At 24.6% G+C, this 17,105-nt stretch overlaps 1 protein-coding gene across 3 annotated transcripts in view; it reads left to right on the top strand.

Moving 5' to 3' along the window:
* The window catches only part of LOC112597148 (myb-like protein X), a 32,206-nt gene extending 25,008 nt beyond the window's left edge, over window positions 1-7,198 (top strand). For all 3 annotated transcript variants that reach the window (XM_025343088.1, XM_025343085.1, XM_025343086.1), the window contains 4 exons: window positions 447-770; window positions 4,793-6,028; window positions 6,159-6,254; window positions 6,896-7,198. In XM_025343088.1, coding sequence (XP_025198873.1) covers window positions 495-770; window positions 4,793-6,028; window positions 6,159-6,254; window positions 6,896-6,970 — 1,683 coding nt within the window. In that variant the 5' untranslated portion in view covers window positions 447-494 and the 3' untranslated portion in view covers window positions 6,971-7,198. The remainder of the gene's footprint in view (window positions 1-446; window positions 771-4,792; window positions 6,029-6,158; window positions 6,255-6,895) is intronic.
* Window positions 7,199-17,105: the final 9,907 nt, after the last annotated feature.

Here is a 17,105-nt window from a genome sequence, read left to right as displayed (position 1 = left end):
TTTACTCTCTTAACATAAGTATTATTAACAAATTAAGTCTACGTCCGAGTTCTTCTATATAATATTATTATCTTAACATTTATTAATATTACCATAATTTTCGTCGCCATCGAACTTGTAGCAATATATATCATAACTGCTAACACTTGTGCCGTACATTCTAAACACCTGTAGTGGTAATAACAATATAGAGCTACCACGGGGGTGAACAGCCATCATTGTTTAGCCATCTGTCTCTGTTTTCTTGCTATGCTTCGCTTTGAGAAACGCGTCATAAAAATTCCTGTTCGGGGTGGACCGCCCACAAGGAATGTCGAGAATGAACCGGTTTCACAGCAAGATGAGCTAGGGTTATTTTGTACTGGAGAGGTAGAATATAATAACAATATTGTATAGCAGTGTATTAATCATTGTTATTTTTTTATTGCACCCTACTTTTTTGGTAGGTACATATTATATATAAATCGAAAAACTACACCGAAGAAATTTAAACAATGAGCGCTTTCGATGGGATTATTGCTGCCGCTATTGAAACAACAAACTCGCAGATAGTATTGACACTGCTCGTTGTAGTAATATACGTCTTCACAGTTTTCTATCTGATATGGGCTGCTGCGTCTGCTGAACTACGGCGTAGGTCTACGGGCTATCGGCGAGGAAATGTTGCGGAGGTAAAAACATCGCAGTCCAAACCAAAAAAGTCAACATCCACCGCTGTAGTCCAACTGAAGAACAAAAATATTAAAAATACGAACACAGCACGACTGCAGGTACGTTATATCTATCTAATTCTATTGTATCTAGTTTGTATTAGGAAGTCAAACGTATAAATTCCTAATTATTTCCAAAATAATCTAAGCAAAATTTAAAAAAATTAAGTGGAAAAACAGGACTCTTAAACAAACACAGTTTTTGAAAAAGTTTCGTTTTTGTTGTAATTAAAAATGAATGGCTTTTAAAAGCTTGTAATTTTCACTAAATATTTTGGTTCTTTTTATGCTATTTAGAGACAAGAAATTTTCAACATTTTTATTTTTTTTCTGATTTTCTGTATAACAATAATTTTGTTTGTAAGTAAAAAAATAAAATGAATACAATCTTCCATTATTATGATAATAATTGTAAACATTTAAATTTCCGTTAAAAATAGTTTTTTAATTACAACAACAAAAATAACTAAAAAAAACCATCACATTTCGTTTAAATATTGCCGAGTTTTGCATATTTTTGATATTTTTAAATTGCTGTAAGTATAGTTTATAAAGAACCTTTCATTAAACCAGAATTTTTAAAATTTAAATAACTTAAACCAGATATATATTAATATTTTTCCGTTGCTTAGAAATATTCAAAGTCATAATTATGTTTTTAAAGTTATGATTAAAAAAAATATTTCAACGAAATTACTATTCCCGTTTAGGTATTTCCAATTAAAGAATTAATGATCGTAACATGTTTGGACACAAAACGATATTTTTACTTGGGATTCGGTAGAACGATTGGGAACACACATTTAGGTACACTTTTTTTCAGACCCCAAAAATCCATACAATGTTTGGGTAACAAAATATTTTTAAAATAACACTACGTTTGGGTACCAAAGTTTAGGTGCAAATTTTTTACTCTTATACTTTATTTTTAGAACCTATTAGAGTTACCCAGAAGATACTGCGAGGAGGTTGGCTCTTAACAGTCTCCCAAAAATGTTTATTATTTTATTTTTTATCATAAATTATTTTATTTTTTATATGATGACAAATACATATATTACGTATAAGTTCGTAGTCGCATATACTACGATAATATTCATCTAATACTAATTAAAATAATATAAGTAATTGATATTAATTGGTTTGGAAATAAAGTATATTACTATTGTAGATCACGTGTTTATAAAGTGTACCCAAACGTTCTCTGATTTAACAGGTAAAATGATAAAATACCTTTTATTTTGTGTCCAACTATTGTGTCTATTTGTACCCAAACGTGTTGGATTTTAGGTCAATGTATCCAAACGTTCAGCAGTCGAATTAATGTTATAATAGAATTATATTATTTTTTATTTTTATAATACAACGATATTTTTAATATTTGTTAAATATTAGATATATATATATATATATATTTGCTAAGATGTTAATTGTTGGTTTATATTTACAAAACAGTTGTAAAAATTTATTCCATCATTATTTTCAAATTTGTCGTGTAAACTGTTGGTATAGGTATAATTATTATATCTTAATTTCGGCTAAACATATCATTTATATTTGTTTAAAGTATTAATAAATACGTTAAATAATAATACATTAAAATAACTCGTTAATGCATTTTTTTTCTTTTATACAAAAAGGAACTGGTCAAACTTTTTTTACAACTCATAAAAATTAACATATAGACATATAGTGTATCTATGTAATTATAAATATAAAAATAATAATAACGTAGTATAATAGATAGGGAGGTGTTGGAGAGCGAAGCCCCACGTTTATCATCGCCAAGCACAGGTAAGCGTATAGGTACTCACAAAAAATTACGACTACATCACTGTATTTATTTGTTTAATATAATAAGATTGGTTGAAATCCAAATGAATAATGAATAAGTATTTTTTAATTAAATATAACAAGTTAAATATAAATATAAATAATAGCGCTAAAGTTTTTTGATATTTTGTTTGCAAAAACTATAAATTGTAATTTTGTATCTAAATACATTTAAAAATCATACTTCATCGGCATCGGCATTTTGGTGCATCCTACAATAAATATTATTTGGTTTGAATCCAGTGATTTTTTAGGTATACTCTTTGTATGTCAGGAATGTAAAAATGCGTCATCTGCATCAAATTATTCGATAACACGGCGAATTTTTTGTACACAGCGAAATTTCTCAATAACGGACATAATAACTGGGACATTTTCACAACTTTATCATAGGATTACCTCCGAATAGCGAACACTCTGAATAGCAGGCATCTATTTTTACCTATTATTAAAAATAGCAACCAATAGCAAAAGGCGTTCGCATTAGATTTAATAATATTAATAAATTCGTTCAACGTATTCATTATCTAACGATGTGATAAGATTCCAACGACTAATGACGATTATGACGAAAATATAAATGTCTTAGCTTCCAATATTTTGATTGTTTTGTTAGGCAGTGATTACTTTTGGATAAATGACGAGCAAATGTCGATGAGTAGGCTAAAGCGAAAGAGATTGTCGCTTCGCGAAAAAATCGAAATTCTCATCTTCTGTTAAAACTTTTCTTCTATAACCTTGGAAAATTAACTTACTATAGCGAAATTTCCAGAGATGGAAAAATTATAAACAAATCAAAAGGTGACTGAATTTTTCTCAACTTGATTGCAATTTTTACGTATAATAGATATTACCATAAATATTATTAAATCTTTTGAATTATTGTGTACATCTATATATACTAATATATAAAGCTGTAATCGCATTTTTTGTGTAAAATAAACTTGATAACTATCGGTTTAATTTTGATCGGATATTTTTATGTGTTTCTTATAGTCACGCGAATGTCATAAATTTAGTCTGATAAAGTTAGTAAATAACTTATTAGTTATTAATAATTAAAATAAACGAATATATTGTATACTTATATGTGACAAGGCGTCCGCGGGTTTTCAGCTACTTATAATCTGACTTTTTTGTTCGTTAAATAACATGTTTGAAATCGGTGCAACATAATTGCGCACTTAACCTTTTTACCTGAAAAACACAACACGATGCGCACTTAATAGTCTTTAAATTTTTGCTTCTGTTGAAGGTTCAGCTTCAGTTACCTATAAAATCGGTGGAAAAGCGGCATCAGATGATTTATAATTATTAAGTATATAATCAGTGAATTTAAAATTATCAGTAGGGCTATTTTCAATTAAATAAGCAAAGTCATCTTCTACATCTTAAATAATAATAATAATATTATTATGACATTCAAACTTGTAAAATAAATATCTTATTAAATTTATTATTTAAAAACTTATTTTTCTGTATTCTAAATTTCTAAGTATAGTAAAATTGTGAAAATATTTCTACTTTTTTTTTTTATAAAAATTATAAAATATTTTCGTTCTATAAAATAAATGACTTTAATAGCTTTATAAAAAAAAATGTACTTAGTGATATAAGCCAATAGAAATCCACTTAGAATTGTTCTTGGTATAGGTACAATGATATTAAATCAATGTATTCGATTCGAATTTTATACTTGCCATCTTTTTTTATTACATATATATAATATATAAAAACAATAAATAATAATACAACTTAAATTATTTATTTATTTAAATAATTACACAAAGTTTCACCACATAAATTATTTCAAATTAGATATATTATACTTATTTAAAAACGTACAAATGTTGCGTGTTCATTTGTTTTTTCGAGCATAAATAAAATTTATAAAATAAATAAAATTTTGATTTTGTTAAAAATATTATTGAGTTTGATTATTTAGCATACTTAGCTTTTCAATTCGGTATAATAGTTAAAAATTATTCTGGGTTAACCTGTCTCTGTGAGCTTATTATTTTATTTTTATATATTTATTTTGTATAATAAACTAATGATAATTTTTATATTTTAAAAGTATTAAGTGTGCACGAATGATGATTACGAGTGAACTTTTATTTTTCACAACAATAACAAAAGAAACATTAAATAATTTTATATATTTTGAAGATAAATAAAAATATTGACTTTTAACATTTTAAAAACATTTATTTTAAAAAAGTATTTATATTTTCTTTTGTTTATCGCAGATATGTGAGAGTATTATGCCCAAATCTGACACGATTGTTCACAATATTAAGGCTGAATTAAACCAAAAAGTAGAGCATCAAATGGAAGAAGATAACTTTATCACTGTTTTATCTAAACGTGAACGTCAACGTATTCATCGTAAGAAACAACAGGAGAAAAAAGAAAAAGAACAACAGTTAGAAGAGAAGCAAACTAATGTCAATAAAAATCAATCAAATCAACGTCAACGGGATAAGCCATTGCAGCAGCGAATCGTTACACCTGCTATCAATAAAAATACTAATACACTATCTAAATCGTCTAAGACAGTAGTTGTACTCAATGAACAACCATCGTTGCAGAGTTATCAAATCAATGATAGAAAGTCTAAAAAGTATAATGTTAAAATAACGAAAAAAAGGTTAAGTGTTGAGAATGACTCTTCGGCGAATTCTTTACAAACTAATAGTGACAAAGTGTTGAATGCTGAACGTGATATCCAGCTAAAGAAATTGCAGGCCAAACATAGTACGAAGACAAATGCATCTTATGCGAACCTTGAGAACTTAAAGCAGGCTGTATCTCAAAACGTGGTCACTGAAATGACTCGAATTGAAGAATGTATCCCAAATCGAGATTCTGTCAAGAACAACGAGAAACTTTGCAAAGAACACGATACGATAATCAAAGATCTACGCAAAGAAAATGAAAACATGCGCATGCAATATGAGTCTTCGATGAAGAATAATTGGACTGACAATGAATTTAAAATTGTGTTGGAAGGTGTGCGTGCAGAAATCGAAATGAAAGGGTTAGATGCAATTAAAAAGTTATTAGAGGATCACCAGGTAATGTTGGAGGAATTAAAAATGAAACATGATTTGGAGATTAAGGATTTACATACATATTATCATTTGTTATTAAATGATTTACAAATAAAACATGATAGAATGGTCAAAGATATACATTTGAGGCACGATATGCTAATAAATGGTTTTAGAAATTTTAATTTTGAGCAGAGCCAACGATATGAAGCTGCGATGCAAAATATGCGCCAAGTCAAAAATAAAATGAGTAAAGAGCACCAGGATGAAGTACGTGGTTTGCGCGAAAATTATGAGAATACGATTAAAGATCACGAGATTGCAACCAAACATTTATTAGAAGAAAAAGAACTTCTTCGTGCTGAGCACGAAAAAGTGGTTCAAAAACTGCATAAAATAAATGGGGATCGACATCATACCATCATAGAAGCAGTAAGTATACCAGGTAGCAAGCATACCAGCATATAGTACGAAAGGTTCAAATATTTTATACCTAATGCATTAATAAATTTTGATATATTATTTCAAGTAAAATAACTTGAATTTTTTCCTGTTCTAACAGTGTCAGCAGATAGCAAATGATTGCAACGATAACGATGCCGACACTAGAACAACCACAACAGCTGATAACGATACCAAGCAAATATTTTACGATACGGTATGTGTGTAATGTGTATAGCATACTCCAGCTGTGGGTCTTCAACTTATTCATTGGTTATGATATGTCTGTTGTTTGAAAGAAAGATAAATAATATTATAAAATTATAATAAGTATATACATTTTACTTAGCAAACTTGATGAATAAATTAAAATAACTTAAAAATTAATCGCATTTCATAAAATTGAACTGAAATGGGAGTTATTCTGTGAAAACAGTCTAAGTCAAATATTGAAGCACCTATCACATTAATTTTTTATTTATGTGTAGTACTAATTTAATACAACCTTGAAAAGTGTAAATTTATATGTATTCAGTTATTACTGTATTTCTACAATAGCATATACATATAAATTGTGTAGTTTTTGTTTTTGTTTTATGTTTTTTTTTTTTTTTTTTATAATTAACAAAGCTAACATATGTCATATAATAAAATATATGGTAAAAAAAGGGGGTTATGAGTGAAGACCTCTGGTAAATACTACTACACTTTAGTATAATTATTAGTTAAATACTTTAATAATGGATGTCATTGTGGGAATTATTTCATTAGTATCTAAACAAACAAAATTTAAATAAATTAAAAGATTTTCTTATCATTTTATCCTATTTACAATAATATACTTCTTAAATTTTGTAGGAGCAAAAGCTGATTCAGTTGCATGGATACACTTCCAGCAATGATTCTGATTGTTCCACACAAGATCTACTGTAGAAATTGAATGATGTTGAAGTCAATGCTTTTCAGTTGAATGCTCGTAGTTCACAAGAGTCATTGCAACAGTAAATAAGTAGATGAGGACAAAAGTGATATAGCAGTGGCTGTGAAACAATTACCAAATACTGATCAAAGGAGATAGATAGTGGTTAAATATTACTATTTTAGATACCTATATATTTTTTTTAAATTTATTATCCATTACTTAATTCATTAGTATTATTTATTTTCAGTAAAAATATTTCCTTTTTTATGTTTACTTATTATTTATAATATTTTTGTTTCTTTATATGTACAACATAATGTAACCTTTGGTTTGTACAACTATTAAATATTATATAATAATTATTATTTAATATTATATTATACTATACATAAAAAATGTATTATTTTTGAAAAAGGAGCAATTCTTCTTGAGTATGTAACTACTTAAAATATGTTAATAAATGTAATTAAATTTATTTTTACAACACATATGTTTAAAAATAATTGATCTCAAAAAATATATTAATTTGAGATGTATAAATATAATTATACTTAAACTGCTATTAATAATTTATTACCTACTAACATTTTAAATCATAATTCATAACTTAATAAAAACACATTTTTATCCTTTTAAAAATGTATAAATAATATTATTTTATTATTTATCTCCCACAAATTACAATCTTAACACAGGTTTTAAAGTATTTATTAAATAAGTATACACAATCTCAATAAAACACATTTGGATAAAAAGCTGTATTCAGTAAGTAGCATTTAAATTGCTTAAAATTCATTCTGTATCTGTTAAACCATAAATTTAAATTTTAAATTACAATAATTGTACAAAATTGTTTATATTTTATGCAGATAATAAGTTTGTATTCAAAATTATACTACATATTATGCGCATAATATGTGTTTATAGTATAAAATTATTGTCAATTTTATTTATTTTAATATAATTTATTTTCAGTTTAATTGAAAAACAAATTGCATGTATTTATATTAAAATGTATTTAAATGAATGTTTTTTCTTTATCCTATATTGACTTAAAAATTACTAGACCGTTTTCAAGCTATTCTGTATAAACGTAAAATTAAGAAATAGTTATTTCATATTGGATGCATATAAATGTTTAGCTGTGTATCTTAAAATCATCTTTAGTTGCGTTTTTAATTAAAACAAAAATAATATTTGTTATTTCTACAGAATATTAATACTTAATGAAATTTTACCCAATAAATGTAATGTTAAGCTTTGTTAATATTCCAAAGTATAATAAGAATATGAGATAAGAAAAATAAATAGCAGTGAATGTTTCAAGGGAAGAAGACATTCATATTTATTATTCTGCTTCTTTTCTTGTATCATTGGGTTTTGATCTGTATAACTATAAAAATAAAAACGTATATTATTTTTATCGAAAAATAATCAGTACTTGGTAATAATGCATTGTAGTTCTCAAATCACACTTAATCTTATTTAAAAATTAAATTGGATATCATTTTTAAAATATTTTGTCAAGTCCAGATCTTTTCTATGTATAGATTTTTAAAATCTTACGATATTTTTATTTATTTGCAAAATTGCATATAGTTAATTTGATCATCAAATTCACTTCAGAGTTCAGTTATATCCATTTCAAGTTTACTTTAATATTTTAACATTAGTGTTTCCTATATTATGTTGTTTGAATTAAATAATGTCTGAAATTAATAATGCAAATTCTTTATGATCAAATAATTATTTTAAAGTTAATAACACAATTTTACATTAGCAAATTAATTTGAATTCAATATTAAAATGTAAATATTCAAATAGATATTGTAATAATTATTTCCAATACATAATTAACTAGTTATATAATGTGAAACATAATACCAGTTCTTGAAAAATTAGCTATTGTTATCATTTTAAACAGTATATAAATTAAAATAATATTGTATATTATTTATTGAATAATTGATAATACTGTACAAGATTTTTCTTATTTAATACATACCTATATATCATTATTATTATATTATAGGTACATTATATTTCAATATCTAATTGTTTAAACAGAAAAACAATAAAGTTGAAAATACAAATGTCATCTTGTATTGCTTGTACGCAAAACATTAATCACTACATAAATCGTTGAGTTGCTGTCGTACTTGTAAGTTATGTATTTATGTCTATTCAGTGTTCAACTGGTAGTTTATATTGTATTTTAGATTGTCAATATAACACAATATATTCCTATAATAGTCTTTTCAATAGCACAAGTAAAAACATAATATACTTATCACTCGAACAATTTAATAAAATAATAAGTATTTTGGCATAAATATACTCTATTATTTTTTTTTTCACGTACTTATAACTAAAATATAATATTAATGATAATAGTTATAATTTAAATTTATAAACTTTACTGCCATAGTCTCTAGTGGTTCACAAAACTGACAATAATTGTACTATATCACTTTTATTTTTCAAATTATTGTTTGTTTATTAATTTCCAACTCAACACACACACACAGGTCTTATTCTTGCCTAAATAAAATTATATTTCACTTTAATTATCAAATAAAAAAAAAATGCCTTTGGGCTATCAAAAGTGTAAATATATTATCCTAATTTTTTTTATCTATGGAAACAATAATATATATATAATACACACCTATATTATATACCTCCACTAAAATTTATATGATGGAAAAGTGATAAAGCTAATACATTTCACATTATAATCTGTTTTATCACTTTTATAATATATATATATTCAAGTGAGACTAGTGAGTGATATATTCTCGAGACGTGGTATTACAAGAATATACACCGTTTCCCTAAAAGTACTTATATCGTATATCAGTTATATCCAGTCACCAGTGGAAGTAGAAGCATTGATAATTGATAAATACTTGATTAGTTGATTAACAGTATTTATTATTTATTTTAAATATAATTTATACATAGTTTAAATCGACGAAACATTTAGGTTCTCATCGTTATCGTAGTTTTTTTTCATACATAATATTTTTTTGTTATTATTATACATATTATACTGTACAGACGCACAGTAGAATCTTTTCCGAGTTAAAATCAAAAAGAGCATATCAAGTAATTTTGTTTTATAATATTTTGCGCATAATACATTATGATTAATCTATGTTGAATTATAAGTTAAGAAAATCATAAATCAGAAAATTATTAAAATACTTTGTGTTTGCACTACTGAAAAATGATAGAATTAGTAAACAGTAACAGGCAGATACAAATAATAAATAAAGTACATTTTAAACCTAGATCTCTAACTTTATATACAATATATGAATTTCATTTTGGTTCTAATGATATTTTGTAAAAATTATTCCATAGAAAATCATAAAACAGCTGAAAAACTAAGTGAATACTAAACAATGAAACTTATTATATTCAGTTTTTTTTAGATGTAATTGATTTTTAATTGTCTATGTTACTGTTTAAATTATATATCTTATGAGTTTTTGATTTTTATTTATTTTTTGGAGCTATTTGAATATTATGAAAACTCTTAAATTGAACATTAATAAAATTCTTATAATTTTTAATGGTATATTAATTATTGAAAATATTCAAACAGAATCTTTGAGACTGAATGATAACTATCCAGAAATTGTTGGATGGCCTTATGAGTTATTAAATGATCAACAGTTACTTAACAAATCAAATAAATTTAATGAATTACGAGTACTTAGTACCTATATTTCATATTAAAATATTTAATTCATTTATGTAACTGTTATACAAAAAAATAAGAACTGTAATTTATAAATAAATTGTCTTATTGACTGAGTATATAATTAATTTCTATGCTTATGATAAACTATAAAAAATAGAAAACCTAGAAATAATTAACTTGGCATATCTTTTTATTGTTAAAAGTATAGAAAAACAATTTATGCATTTTCATATTTAAATATTTGTATGAGTGGTCTAAAAGCAACAAATTTTACCAGTTTGTAAATATGAATAAATATTAAATGTTAACTTATTTAACTATTTTTGCTTTATTCAGGTATTTCAGATAATAATGGCAATAATTTAAAACTAAGTTCTAACAAAGTAAAGCATTAGTTATACTGTCCATGGATTATTTTTTCAAACAGAAAAGGAAGAATAAATTAAAAAGTAATTTTGGAAAAACTACCAAACAGTTTGTATCAAAATATTCTGCCAATAAGAAGAAAAATGATAGTTACTTTACATCATACTTAACAGTAGCACCAATCACTATAAAAAGTATTGTTGATGCAATATTTAGGTGGTTGGTATCATGGTGAACGATTCTGTAGGACTGCGATTCCCAAACTGTGCTCGGCATTTGTTTCTCAGGAGTCCCGTTCGTTTTATCATAAAAATTTTATAGTAAAACAGTTATTAGATTATATGTGTCTTTAATTGGCTTCTGTGACACCAGGCATTAATAAACTTTGTCTCAAAAATCAAGTACATTACTCACATTAAGACATACTTCAAGAGTGTGCCTATAACATTTATTTAATAAACTACTGTTTTTCAATAAATTTAACTATAATATAATATATATTATAGATTTATTCTCATTTTGTAGACATAAATTTTAAACAATAAATATTATTTTCTGTAGTTCTATTAATACTATTGTTTTATTTATTAATAAATATTAATAAAATAATAATATTTTTGTTCCTATATTCATATCATGTGTAATATAATGGTTCATAGAACTAAAATTTAATATTAAATATTGCTTGGAGGCTCTGCGAGAAAAAAATGTTTAAAAAGAGACTTTGAGGCTGAAAAAGTTTAGGAATCGCTGCTGTAGGATATAGGTTTACAAGCTATAAATTTTTGATAAAAGTAAATGCAATATGTACCGTATTTTAGTGTATCAAATTCACTGTTTACCTTCTATCTCAGATTTTATTTTTATACAATATCATTTGAAACTGACATCAGCATTAGGTACTTTATTTAAATATAAAGTTAGGTGTTTTACCAAAAATGATTAGGTTTGTGGTATAAATAGCTTAATATTGAACCAAATACTTTTATTATATCATTATGTATAGTAAATAATAGTTTATTCAATGTTGAAAAATATTAAGCTACTACAATTATTATTTTTAAGAATAATAAAATAAAATAAAATACTTTTATTTATAACAATAAAATATATTTTATATTTTATATTATTTTTCTTTTAAATATTCTACTTTGTCAAAATTTTAATTTAAAATATTTAGATGAGAAAAAATCTAATATATTTTAAAAGTTTAATAATTTCCTTAATTTTTATTGTTAAAAATCTTAATCAGATTATATTATTATAATATCTTATAATAATTATATTGTATATGTACTACTTCAACGATAGAATTAACGTATATTGAATTATATTGGTTGAACTCTTGGTGTATAATGACTAGTGTTGATACTAAACTTATTAATATAATATATCTTTTAGATTTTTTTTATAGATTTTATAAATACCTTTGTTAGTAAACACTATGAGTCTGTACATTTATAATTTTAAGAACTGTAATTTTGATGATACTTCTATTTTTTTTTTTCAAGCATTAATTTTGATTTTAATCTAAACAATAATTTATATTTTGAAGCACATATTATTAAAATATTAATTTATTATTTAAAATTTCCTAATTATCTTTTTATTTTAGTGTTAACTGTTGCAATATTTTGTTTATACAGTACGAATATTATAAATTAATTTACATTTATACTTGATAATTTTAAGCTAATCCGTGTACTCTACTTACTAAAAAGTTATTATGTCCCCAGTTTATTAATATAAATAAATTAATTAATTTAGATCATAAATATTATGATTAAAGAGTTATAGTCTGTATAAACTACAAATTAATAAATTTTAAACATACTTTTTTAAGTTTAAGTAGACATTTATACATATATTGATGAATCTAAATTTTAATGTGCATTTTATAAAACACATATTATAAAACATGTATAATATTACTGTATAATTATTTTCCAAATAATTTTTATAATAATAATAAATGTAACTACTACAGCTACTTAAACATTTTTTATAAATGTATAATGTATATGATGAATAACATATTATGTACAATGTAACATTGACACAGAATGAAATTCAACCTATCATACAAAGTTTTTTCATTATAAATTGGTATGCTAAAAATAAGTGCCTAGTACCTACCTAACTTTAGTATTCAACTTCACACTTGTACATTTGATATGTATTTAAAAATCTAGATCTAGGTATAGGTTGTTTGCTTATTAGTTATTTTAAATTAAATTGTGTACCTATGCATGATGTATGAACAAATTTTAATTTAATATTTTTCATAGTTAACGAAATTACATTTAAGCTAGGTGTTTCAAAACAAAAAAAGACATTAAGTTAAGGAAAATAATTTTTTTAAATAAGATTTTATCAGCTGTTTCTAAAATATTATTAGTTGCATTTGTTAAATGATTTATAATATTAAATTAAATAAATTAATAGATAGATTTTAAGTATTCATTGAGTGGTATATGTATATTATTATTTATTAATACGACATAATAATTAATAAGTAGTATTTTATACTCAATGGTAATATTATGTGTTACTATTTATCCTATTGTATATGCAACAAATCGTACATGGATATCACAATAACAATTATTACTATTAGTATAATTGCGTAATTTTATTATTGCTTAAATAGTTGAAAATAATTGCATTTTTTTGAATATATAGCTTGTCTGAATAAGTACAGTAATATAGTTTCTTTTTCGAAATTTGAAGTGTTTAATCAAAATAAATTATAAATATTAATCTATAATAATATTATCATTGTATTTTTCATACTATAGGATATGTATTGCAGACATTGTTGTTTAAAATTTCCATTACTAAAGATAAATGTATAGATTTAATTTAAAAATAATGAAACAAAATAAATTACTATCATATGTTTAGTATATGTTTTTATTTTTTTAGTTCCGTCGATGATGACAATACAGTGAAACAAAGTTTAAGTGAAGGGAAACGTTTAATAATTGTTCATGCTGGAGGAGAAGAAGGTTTTGTTCCCAATGCTTTACTAACATGGGAAGCTCAAAGCTCTAGTGGTGATTACCACGATAATATGAATAAAGATAATTATTATAAATGGGTCACAGAAAAATTACTACCAAATTTAAGTAAAAATTCTGTTGTGGTATTGGATAATGCGACTTATCATTGTCATCAATCTAATCGTGCTCCAAACTCTAATAGTTTAAAAAAAGACATGATAAATTGGTTGACTGAAAATAATATAAGTTTTAATTCAACTATGTTTAAACCACAACTTTATGATATAATACGTAAACACAAAACAGTGATGATTAAATATTCTTTGGATGATATATTAAGTAAAGAAGGCCATAATATTATTAGACTACCACCGTATCATCCGGATTTAAATCCCATTGAAATGATTTGGTCACAAATAAAACAGTACATTGCGAAACAAAACCATAATGGTAGCATCAAAAAAATTGCAGAACTATGTAAACAAAAAATGGAATCTATGGGTGGTTCTGAGTGGGGAGCAGTTTGTGCAAATGTGAAAAAATTAGAAGCAGAAATGTGGAAAAATGAAAGTTATATGGACATCGAAATCGATAAATTAATAGTAACGTACGGAGAAGATACAACTGAAGACAGCGATACAAGTACTGAAGATGAAAACGATGATTTAGGTGTAGTACCACTTCAGCCATAACAAATTGTTGATATTATGTATATTAAAATAATTGTTATTTATAATATTATTATGTACATTATTTATTATTATTATTATATTATTTATATTATTTTACAATTTCTACTTTTTGTTCTTAAATAAAAGATTATTATCAGAATATTTGATTTTAAATTAATATCGTAAAATAATTTTTGTGACAATTGTTGGTTTATTGATGTATTTTCGGTAATAATATTCAAATATGGAGAACCCCTGGCAACGACTGTATATACGTATTACTCACATTGTTGTACAATATTATTGTCTAATGGTGCGCTTCCCAATAATTACCGTACATTTTACTTAAATTAAAGGAACGGCCAATATATTAAACTAGGTAGTGATAAATATACCTATGGGGTACGTACTGACTACTAGAAAACAATAAACCTATTACACTATTCGTCGGAACAGTTTGTTCCGCTTGATTAGTATGGACGTATGGGGTGTACTTATAGTATTTGACACGTACTTCAGTTGCGGAAAACCTGTTAATGTTGTCACAAACATAATGATACTTATAATAAATTATGTACATATTATATTAATTTACTATGACGGTAAAATGTTTATTATTTTTTGCACAGTCGGTTTACGCATACCAGCAACACAGAAATCTTGATATTTGGCTCATTACAAAAACCGTTATCTGTACATGAAGATAATTGTAGTATAGTATAATTCATAACTAACTCGTGTTGGTTGTTATACGGACATGCGGTCATATAGCAAATAATTACCTTGTAATAATCGCATTCATACATAACAATGTGTACGGATAATGTTAAGTAACTGAGCGTTCTACATCTGATAATAATTTGATAAAGTAGGTGTTATTATTTATTGTTATACATGTCTGATATCCCCCAGGTATTATATATATAACCAATCTAATTTAAATAAGTGTTGTAATACCTACTGCGTGTCATGTCATGATTTATTTTGTCAATTTTTCGTATTCCCATAAAATATATAAATTCTAAAACAATAAAATTGCGAACTGGGGAAAGATTATAGCTGGCATAGGGAAGTATGAAAATCTAGTGGCCCGTGTATTTTTGAATAGACAGAGTTGTTACAACGACTAATTTATATATAGTAACCTTGGTTCTGTATCATTTTTAAAAGCAGTGACAACACATTTTACTTATCTCCATGTCTGACGTATTATTGACAACTAATACAGGGAAGATTTGAGATCTAAGGTTTTTCAAAAATTTACTATCCTTTTAAACAGCCATTTAAAAATAGGAAAACACTGTATTAATTTATATTATCAAAAAGAATTTTCATATTTATTTATATCTATTTATCTAATTAATTAAATAATTTTAATATTTATGGAGAAGTTTACTTCACATATTCTAATATTTCTTAAAAATTATTAAAAAATATTCAATAACATAAAAACATAGGCAAGGCTACGGCGTGTGCAGGTGCATACTTTGTGAGCTTTATCTAGGACTTAATATAAATTAACAATATTTGTCAAAATCACTAAAATTTAAAAAACTATTTTGAGTTCGAAATTTATAAAAATATTTCTTCATATGTCTAATATTAGAAAATTTAACACGAAATTTTTCATAAGTTTTTCTACCTATAAAAATATTAGCATAAAGTTTCAATCATTTTTCATAAGCATTTGAAATTCATTTTTTTTTTAGGTACCTATTAGATATTTACTCGTTAATTAACGATTGTTCATCAAATGATTTTCTTATAATAGTGCAATTCAAAAGCGATTTAATAATACAAGGTTCCTTGTAAATTGTTATAATAGCAGTTAAAAATTATACTATTGGTGATACATAAACATAATTTTTTTTTAATCATTTAAAGTTTACATTTTGACAAGATCTATCAAATTCATGGTATATTTGCAAATTATTTTGCAGTTAAAAATCAATAAAATACTCGAATTTTACAGCTAAGGATTAAAAATGTAAAAAAATGTCTTATAAGTAGTTCATTTACAGTGACTAAAAAATAAAAAATAAAAATATATATAAAGACGGTTTTTTTATTAGATATTTTAAGTTCAAATTTGAGCGAAATTAAATATTTAATCGAAGAATAATATTTTCAATTATTTTGTTGTAATTTAAAAATATTTATGGGTAAAACTTTTGAAGCATATAAGTATATTATCATATTTTATAAGCAAAATTACATTTTTAAATGTAATATTTTTGGGAAAGATTAATTTTCACACATACATGCTGTATTACTCATAGTTATATGAATTACTTGAGTATACTAATACTATTATAAATTATACTTATACCTGATTAGTAGCATAGGCTGGTAGACTGTCTTCTGATACATAAATATTGAATTTGCCCCCCGATATGAA

Source organism: Melanaphis sacchari, unplaced genomic scaffold, assembly GCF_002803265.2.
Source record: "Melanaphis sacchari strain LSU unplaced genomic scaffold, SCAv2.0 Contig37_pilon_pilon, whole genome shotgun sequence".
Classification (NCBI taxonomy): Eukaryota; Metazoa; Arthropoda; class Insecta; order Hemiptera; family Aphididae; genus Melanaphis; species Melanaphis sacchari.
The sequence above is the reverse complement of the archived record's forward strand: the minus strand, read 5'-3'. Positions and strand labels throughout refer to the sequence as shown.